Source organism: Eschrichtius robustus, chromosome 19, assembly GCF_028021215.1.
Source record: "Eschrichtius robustus isolate mEscRob2 chromosome 19, mEscRob2.pri, whole genome shotgun sequence".
Lineage (NCBI taxonomy): Eukaryota > Metazoa > Chordata > Mammalia > Artiodactyla > Eschrichtiidae > Eschrichtius > Eschrichtius robustus.
The window spans coordinates 62,816,701-62,826,336 of NC_090842.1; the positions used below are offsets into that span (position 1 = coordinate 62,816,701).

At 46.9% G+C, this 9,636-nt stretch overlaps 1 protein-coding gene across 2 annotated transcripts; it reads left to right on the top strand.

The window, feature by feature from the left end:
- The first annotated feature begins 58 nt into the window (after positions 1-58).
- Positions 59-3,845, top strand: DKKL1 (dickkopf like acrosomal protein 1). Of its 2 annotated transcripts, XM_068528810.1 has the most exons (5): positions 59-186; positions 470-644; positions 1,056-1,202; positions 1,324-1,416; positions 3,480-3,845. In XM_068528810.1, the coding sequence occupies exons 2-5, from the start codon at positions 489-491 to the stop codon at positions 3,789-3,791; spliced, it is 708 nt and encodes a 235-aa protein (XP_068384911.1). In that variant the 5' UTR covers positions 59-186; positions 470-488; the 3' UTR covers positions 3,792-3,845. The 2 variants fall into 2 exon arrangements, with proteins under 2 accessions (XP_068384911.1, XP_068384912.1); XM_068528811.1 differs by lacking the exon at positions 1,324-1,416.
- The last annotated feature ends 5,791 nt before the right edge of the window (positions 3,846-9,636 follow it).

The window sequence follows — 9,636 nt, forward strand, 5'->3', positions numbered from 1 at the left end:
CAGACAATAGAGACGAGCCTAGGCCTCGCGGAGCTCATCCAACGCTCCAGGTATCCGGCCTGGGCTCGAGATCAGAACTGTTTGGATTTAACAGTCCGTGGACGGCCGGAGTCTGAGAGTCCGGTGACCGGGCTGTGGTCTAGTATAAAGGCGGGTCCCAGAAGAAGGGGCGGGGCGTGGGAGAAGGTGAGGAGGAATGAGATCTGGATACGAATGTGGGCGAAGGAGAGGAATGAGATCCGTTGTGTGAGGCAGAGCCCAGAAGAGCCGGGCCTGAGGGGAGGGGAGGGGCCTGACACGATGGAGGGGGCTGGAGCAGAAGATAAGGGGGCGGGGGGAATGGGCGGGGTGTGCGGAGTTCCTGGGCCGAGGATAGGAAGGAGTTGTTGTCTAGGGTGGGGGTGTGGGCACTTAGGGGAGGGAGCCTTTATGGGGGGCGGGGGGGCTCTGACCCCTGCCCTTGCCACAGCCTCCCGGCCCGCCCCGCAATGTGGCACCCGCTAGCCCTGTTGCTGCTGCTCGCCTCTGCCTCGGTGCCCCCCTCCACTGCAGCCCCGATCCGCGATGCTGACGCCCAGGAGAGCTCCTCGGGTTTTCTGGGTCTCCAGAGTCTCCTCCAAGCCTTCACCCGGCTTTTCCGGAAAGTAAGCGCTGCCGTGTGTTGGGGAAAAGAAGAGGTACCGAGAAGAGGGACAGGGGCAGATGGTGACTGAGGGATGGAAGGGGTTCAGGGAGACAGAGTGGGAGACGGGTCGCGGCCAGATAGAAAGATAGACAGAAAGAGGAGTCAAGGGACAGAGAGAGCGTGCAACAGGGAGACCGAGAGATAGGAAGAGAGGGAGGGAGACAGGCAGAGAGACAGACAGACAGGAGGAGAGAGGGATGGGGACAGAGAGACAGAAGACAGAAATAGGAAAGTAATGGGACAGATGGGGAAAGGAGGTGACCTGGTTAGGCCCTAAGGGTCAGAGGATGGAGAGAGAAGGGGATCCTGCCAAGGCTACAGATGTCCTGGGGAGTCCGGAGGTCCAGCAGCTCACCAATTCCTCCCCCAGCCCCAGGATGACCTGCTGCGGGTCATGGACAGCTTCTTCTCTGCTCCTATGGACTTCCGGGGCCTCCCTAGGAACTACCACCAAGAAGAGAACCAGAAGCACAGGCTGGGAAACAAAACTCTCTCCAGCCACCTCCAGATTGACAAGGTGCCTATGCCAGGAAGTCCCTCCTGGAGTCTCCCTAAGATCCCTCATGCTGCATTATCTGTCAGGGAGGAGGGCATAGGAGGAAAGAAGTTTTTTCTTACTCTCCTTCGGGTCCTCACAGGTGACCAACAACAAGACAGGAGAGGTGCTGATCTCTGAGAAGGTGGTGGCATCCATCGAGCCAGGAGAGGGGAGCTTGCAGGGTGACTGGAAGGTTAGGACACGCCCCCAGCAAAGTGTCCAAGCCCAAACACTTTCTGTAGTTTAGGAGGAAAAGATGAATTGACTCTCCCACTCCCTCTGTGCTGGACACCCTCTCTCTGGGCCTCAGTTTTGTCATCTGTCAAAAGGGACTAACCAGCTCTCAGAAATGAGGTTTACAACCTCAGAGTACATCCTTGCTTGCTTCAAACCCCAGAGGGTTTTGTAAGCCAGAAAAAGTGCTTTTCATTCCAAGTGTTTGGTGAGATTCACCCTCGTAAACCTCAAAGTGTGTTTTGATCTCAAAGTGCTCTGCAAACCTCCAAGGATTTTTTAATCTATCCCGAAGTGCTTGGTAAATCTCTCCCTTGTAAACATCAAAATGTGATTTTTAATAATTCCTAAGTACTTTATGAACCCCAAATGCTTTGTGTATCTCACCTTCGTAAACCTCTAGGAGTGATTCTAATCACAAAGTGCTTATTTTTTGATCCTAAACTGTTGTAAGAACACTCAAGTGCTTGGCAAACCCACATGGTTCTCCCACACACACTCCCAGTTTCTTATTTTAAAGATTTCAAATCTACAGAAAAGTTGCAAAAACAATAGTACCATAAACCTGTATCCACTTTTCCACAGAGCAGGGTTTCTCAACATCAGCACCATTGGCATGTGGGGCTGGATAATTGTTTGTTGTAGGGGGCTGTCCCGTGCCCTATACGATGTTTAGCAGCATCCCTGCCTCTACCCACTAGACGGAAGTAGCACCCACACCCCCTCCAGTTGTGACAACCAAAAATGTCTCCAGACTTGGGCTGAAAACCACTGGCCTAGATTCACCACTTGTTAACATTTTACCGTACTGACTTTCTTTTTACTTTTTTATTTTTGAACCATATGACAGTAAATTATTGACATCATGACACTTCACTCCTAAATCCTTCAGCAGGTATCTCCTAAGAATAATGCATTCGCCTGCGTGACCACAGTCCCATTTTTACACCCAAGAAATTTAACATTGATATCAGACTATTCTCTCTGTATTCGTTTCCTAGGGCTGCCGTAACAAAGTCCCACAGATTGGGTGGCTTAAACAACAGACATGTATTGTCTCACGGTTCTGGAGGCTAGATGTCCAAGATCAAGGTGTCAGCAGGGTTGGTTCCTTCAGAGGGCTGTTGGGGAGAATCTGTTCCATGCCTCTTCCCTAGCTTCTGGTGGTTTGCTGACAATTCTTTAGTGTTCCTTGCTACGTAGATGCATCATTCCCATCTCTGCCTTCATCTTTGCATGGGGTTCTCCCTATGTGCATTTCTATGTCCAAATTTCCCCTTTGCATAAGAACACCAGTCATATTAGATTAGAGCCCTCTCTCATGACCTCATCTTAACTAATGAAAACTACACAGTGACCCTATTTCCAAACGAGATTACATTCTGAGCTACTAGGGTCCTAATGGACCTCAACATATGAATTGGAGAGTGGGGGAGACACAATTCAACCTGTAACCATCTCCTATGGGGCTTCCCAAACCTCAACGTACTGAAATGTAGACTCTGATCCAGTAGGTCTGGGTGGGGTGGGGCCCGCTCATTTGCATGTCTAACAAGCTCCCAAGTGAGGCCGACCCTGCTGGTCCGCAGCCCTCACTTTGAGTAGCAAGGACCGAACAGACATTGAAATGTCCCTGCTGGACCAAAAGCTGTCCACAAGAGCTGACGTGATTGATGTTTGATCCAGGATTCAGTCAAGGATCACGTGTTGCAACTGTGGTCATGATTCTTTAATCCCAAAGTGCTTTGTACCTTTCAAACTGCTTTCTAAACCTCAGGGAATGCCTAATCCTAAAGTGCTTCTGAAACCTCCAAAATGTGTTTTCAAACCCAGAGGAGTCTATAAATCTCAGAGTATTTTTAATTCTAAAGCGCTTATAAACCCGCGTGTTTTGTAAACTGCAGGGTGAGCTTTTAATTCCCAAAGCATCCCATAGGTGGCAAAGTGGGTTGAATATGCCAGGGGAGCATCTTGAGGCTGTCACTTGGAGTTTCAGAGGGTCTCCTTGTCCCTCTTCGCCAGGTACCCAAGATAGAGGAGAAGGAGGCCCTGGTGCCTGTGCCAAAGGCCGTGGACAGCTTCCACCCGGAACCCCACCCCCGAATGACCTTCTGGATCATGAAGCTGCCACGGCGGAGGTCCCACCAGGATGCCCAGGAGAGCAGCCACTGGCTCAGTGAGAAGCGGCACCGCCTGCAGGCCATCCGGGATGGGCTCCGAGAGGGGACCCGCGAGGACGTCCTCGAAGAGGGGACCCAGAGCTCCTCTCATGCCAGGCTGCCCGCCCGCAAGACCCACTTCCTGTATATCCTCAGGCCCTCCCAGCAGTTATAGGGGTGGGGGCCGGGGAACACCTGCATGTACCCCCCCACCAGACCCCGCCCCAGCCACAATATGGAAATTAAACTTTTTCTTACATCCAGCAGCACTGTCTCCTGTGGAGATCTGTCCCCAGGCCTCAGCCAGCCAAGCCATGGCAAGTCCCCCCAACCCTAACCTTCAGCATGACATCCGGCTGAGCTGTTAGTTCCTGCCAACGTCTCTGGGTTGTTTTCTGATTCAGACGCCGTCTGTCTTCTGACTGAGCAACTCTGTGACCTCCAGCCCCATCAGTATCCTCAGTCCCCATCCCTGTCACCTCCAGCTCTGTCTGCCCTCTGGCCCCCAGCTCTTTCACTCCAGTCCCGTCTGTCCACTCTGCCCTTGCATTAGTTTCCTGTTACTGCCGCAAAAAATGGCCGCAAATGTAGCAACTTAAAACGATACAAATGTATCCTCTCACTGGTCTACAGGTCAGAAATCCAGGATGGCTGGGCTGGTCCTCTGTGCAGGTATCACAAGGGCAACATCAAGGTGTTAGCCAGCGGGGTTCTTACCTGGAGGCTCTGGGACAACTCTGCTTCGAAGATCATTCAGGTTGTTGGCACAATCAAGTCCCTTGGGGTTGGACTGAGGTCCCTGCTTCCTTGCTGGCTGTCACCTGGGCCACCCACACTTAGTTCATAGAGGTCTCTCTCCGGTTTTTGCATGTGGATCCCATACTTCAAATCTCACGCATGGAAGCTCTCTGTATTTCCCTTCTGCCCCATCTCCCTTATGCTTTCCTCTTCCTCTTCCAGCAGGAGAGAGTTCTCTGCCTCGAAGGGCTCATGGGATTGGATTGAGCCTACCTGGACAACATATTAAACAGGTTCCATGAAATAGAGGGGGGCCATCTTTGGGGGGGCCATTATTCTGTCCAGACCCTGTCACCTCCAGCCCCCAAGTCTGTGTCTCCAGCCCCATCTCTGTTACATCCACCTGTCTCCACTCTCTCATCTTTGTCTTTTCATTCCCTGACTCTCAATTTACATGCTGACTCCATCTCGAATTGCTCTGTGACTCTCTTCCTTTGTCCCTGTCTGTCCCTCCATGAGCGTCACCTTAGACTGTAACTCTGCAAGCCAGGCCTGCTGCCTCAGCCAAACCTGGAAGCTCAGAGACCCTGTCTTGGGTGCCCTGCCACTGTGCCCCCATCCCCCATCCTCAGAGCACCTCCTATTCCCTCCAAGACCCCTCTCTCAAGACCCACCATTGAGGGACTTCCCTGGCGGTCCAGTGGTTAGGACTCCACACTTCCACTGCAGGGGGCGCAGGTTCGATCCCTCATTGGGGAACTAGGATCCCGCATGCCATGCTGTGCGGCCAAAATAAAAAAAATTGAGAAGGCACATCAGGGTCTTTATGGTGCTGCATCTTGTAGGGGTGCAGACACAACATGCACTTTCTCCCTCAAAGCCCAGGTTCAGGGTTCGATCACCCCACAGAGAGACTCAGCACATTCAGGAAACTAGCAATGTGTGGGCATAAATAAAAGAGAACTTCCTTTTGAAAAAAAATAGGTTTTTGATTATTCCAAATAAGCATCAATATGTCCTCATGGAGAATATCAGAACTTGACTGGCCTTTCCATACCTTCTCTCCCCACCCCCCAGTCCCATTCACTTTCCCACCACTGACAACTATTTCTTGTGTTTTTGGTAAGTGTATTAGTGGGCTAGGACCGCCATAAGAAAATACCACAGACTGGGTGACTTAAACAACAGAAATTTATTTTCTCACAGTTCTGGAGCTAGAAGTCTGAGATCAAGGTGTCGGCCAGTTCGGTGTCTTCTGAGGCCTCTCTCCCTGACTTACAGATGGCCATCTTTTCTTTGTGTCTTCACGTGGTCTTTTCTCATGCACACACACGTCTGCATCCAAATTTCCTCCTCTTGTAGGACATCAGTCATACTGGATTAGGGCCCATCTTAGAGACCTCATCTTAATTTAATAATCTCTTTGAAGATCTGTCTCCAAATATGATTGTATTCTGAGGTACCAGTGGGTAGGGCTTCAACATATGAATTTTGGGAGGACACACATCAGCTTCTAACAGTACATATTCTTGCTAAATATGATCATTCCTTTTTATGCATGTATTTGTAATTTCCATAGGTGGTATTACACATGTCATTCTTATGGGGCTTTTTATTTTCAGCACCATCTTTAAGACTCCTCCATATTGCACTGGTACATCCAATATCCATCCAATCCACTGAATAAATGCCATGGTCAATCTTCACCACATGTAACCTTTCCACACTCTCAGTGATGCACAACTGAACTGCCTCTGATTTCCCACCATTACAAATAATGCTACAATAAACATTAGTATATATGTCCCCCTGTGGCCCAGAAGGAGGGCAGGAGGGATCTGGGGAGCTATAACCAGTAAAAGAATTGCTGGGTTGTAGGGGATGCATCTACCTATTTTGATTAGGTAGAATGTTCTGACAAGTCTACTCCCTCTAGCAGTCCATGAGGATTCCATAACCTTAACCACACCTGGCATCTGGGGAAATCGATGTTTCCCTGTCTGTAGATCAATAGAAGTATGCATCCATAGGTGATCTAGAAACTGGCATTATCAGACACAGACCTTAAGGTAACTATGATTAATATACTCAAAAAAATAGGGGCGGGGGGGACAAAAAAAAATAGATGAAAAGATGGAGAATTTCATCAGAGAACTGGAACCTAAAAAGGGGGGGAGGGCAGGAGATGGAATCCAGTGTAAATTTTAGAACTTATAAATAAATTAAAAATTCAGTAGATGGGTTTTACAGCAGATTAGACACAGTGGGAAACAGGTCAGTAGAAATAGCCAGACTGAATCAGTGAAAAAGGATGGAAAATATACAAAAGACATATGAGACATACTGGTCATGGTGAAAAAGCCTATCAAACATATACTGAAGTCCTAGAAGTAGAGAGAAAAGAGAAAGAGTACTAAGCAACATTTGAAGAGACACTAGCCAAGAATTTTACAAAGTTGATGAGACATCAACTCACAGATTCAAGCTTTAGGAACCCCAAGCGGAATAAACACAAAGAAACCACACTTAGGCATATCACATTAAAACCTATGAAAACCTAAAACAACAACAAATCTTGAAAGCAGCCAACGGAAAAGGACACTTTACTTCAAAGAGGAAATAAGACAGACAGCTGACTTTTAAATTGGAAAAAAAAATGGAAGTCAAAAAACAATTCAATGACACAGTCAAAAGGCTGAAAGCCATCGTCAATCTAGAATATCATACCCAGTGAAAACATCCTTCAAAAGGAATGGCAAAGGGACTTTCCCGGTGGTCCAGTGGTAAAGAATCCGCCTTCCAATGCAGGCGACACGGGTTCAATCCCTGGTCAGGGAACTAGGTTCCCACAAGCTCCAGGGCAGCTAAGCCCAAGCATCACAACTACTGAGCTCACACGCCTCAATGAGAGAGCCCGCGCACCACAACTAGGACACAATGCAGACAAAAAAAAAAAAGTAATGGGAAAATAAAGACATTTTTCCAGACAAACTGAAACAAAACATTTATCAGCAGCAGTCCTGCACAAAAAGAAATGCTAGAGTTTGTCAGGTAGGAGGAAATGCCTCCAGATGAAAGTTGGGTAATGAGGGGAGATATAAAGAATGCTGAGGTAAGTATGTGCCAAATCTAAATGAATACTGACTGCTTAAAACAATAACAATAATATCTTGTGGAATTTAAAATATATGTAGAACTAAAATGCACGACAAGGAATTCCTGTGGTTAGGACTCAGTGCTCTCACTGTCAAGGGCCCGGGTTCAATCCCCTGTCGGGGAACTAAGATCCCCCAAACTGCTCAGTGCAGCCAAAATAAATTAATTAAATAAATAAAAAGCAAGACAACAGGCAGGAGGAGCTAAATGGAATCAAAGTGTTGTTAGGTCCTCACGTATAGCCCAAGAAATGATAAAAGTACTAATTTAAAGTAGAACTCTAATAAGCCAAGGATGCCTATGGTAGTCTCTAGGAAAACCACCAAAAAAAGAATAAAAGAACATAACCATCAACATAACAGAAGAAGCAGAATAAAACATAACAGAAGAGAAAAAAACAAAAAACAAAAAACTTGACTAATATAAAAGAAAGCCAGAAAAGAAGAGAATACACAGAATAGATTAGATGGGGGAAATATAAAACAAATAGCAAAATAGTAGATCTAAAGAAAAATATCAGTATTACATTAAAATTAAATGGAACTTTATCAGAATTGTTCTGTTAAGATTCGTGCATTTTAACACATGTAAAGTTTACCTGAAAATAAGAAATGTTAAAAAAATAAATAACAGTATAAAGTGGGGGCTTCCCTGGTGGCGCAGTGGTTGAGAGTCTGCCTGCTAATGCAGGGCACACGGGTTCGAGCCCTGGTCTGGGAAGATCCCACATGCCGCGGAGCAGCTGGGCCCGTGAGCCACAACTACTGAGCCTGCGCGTCTGGAGCTTGTGCTCCTCAACAAGAGAGGCCACAATAGTGAGAGGCCCACACACCGCGATGAAGAGTGGCCCCTGCTTGGCGCAACTAGAGAAAGCCCTCGCACAGAAACGAGGACCCAACGCAGCCAAAAATAAATTAATTAATTAATTAATTTAAAAAATATATATATATATAAAGTGGGATGAGGGTACAGGTATAAATAAGAGAATGGCAGAATGTTGACCATTGTTAAAGCCGGGTGTTGGATACATGGGGCTTTGTTCTGCTCACTTTGTATATATTTGAGGTTTTTCAAAATGAAGTTTTTTTTTAAAGTAACTGGAACTAAATACTCCCAATAAAGGCAAAGATTTCCTGATCTACAACTATATGCAACCATATAGCTGAATTTCACAAAAATTGAGCTAAAGAACCAGATCACAAAAGAGTATATACTATATGGTTCCACTTATACAGAGTATGAGAACAAGCAAAAGTAATCTATGGGCTTCCCTGGTGGCGCAGTGGTTGAGAATCTGCCTGCCAACGCAGGGGACACGGGTTCGAGCCCTGGTCTCGGAAGATCCCACATGCCACGGAGCGACTAGGCCCGTGAGCCACAATTACTGAGCCTGCGCCTCTGGAGTCTGTGCTCCGCAACAGGAGAGGCCGCGATAATAAGAGGCCCGTGCACCGCGATGAAGAGTGGCCCCCACTTGCAACTAGAGAAAGCCCTCGCACAGAAACGAAGATCCAACACAGCCATAAATAAATAAAAATTAAAAAAAAAAAAAAAAAAAAGTAATCTATGCTGTTAGCAACAAGGGTAGGGAGTACCCTTGGGGAGAGTGCTAGTGCTGTGTCTGGGTGGACGAGGGTCTAGGGTTATGAACTTTTTGTCCTTCCTGGTAGAGAGGAGAGAGGGAACACCTTTACAAATTTATATCCATGGGGATTCCCTGGCGGTCCAGTGGTTAGGACTCCGAGCTTCCACTGCAGGGGACACGGGTTCCATCCCTCATCAGGGAACTAAGACCCGGTAAGCCACGTGGTGCAGTCAAAAAACAAACAAACAAACAAAACAAATTTATATCCAGCTTTTAGGCAAATAGGGAAGAGCAGAGAGCTTTTCTTGTATCTGCTTCTTCTCAACTGTGTTCAGTTCAAAATGATCCTTATGCCATAGCTGGATATTTTGGGGTGGCATATTCTGCTACCCTTCACTGTGTATAAGATTAATATCCCCTAATCAATTATATTCCTAAACATTAGGAACAAAAAGATTTTTAATGCAATTTTAAAAAATATGATTTGCATTAGCAAAACAAAATACCTAGGAATAAATCTAACAAAAGATTTGCTAGATCT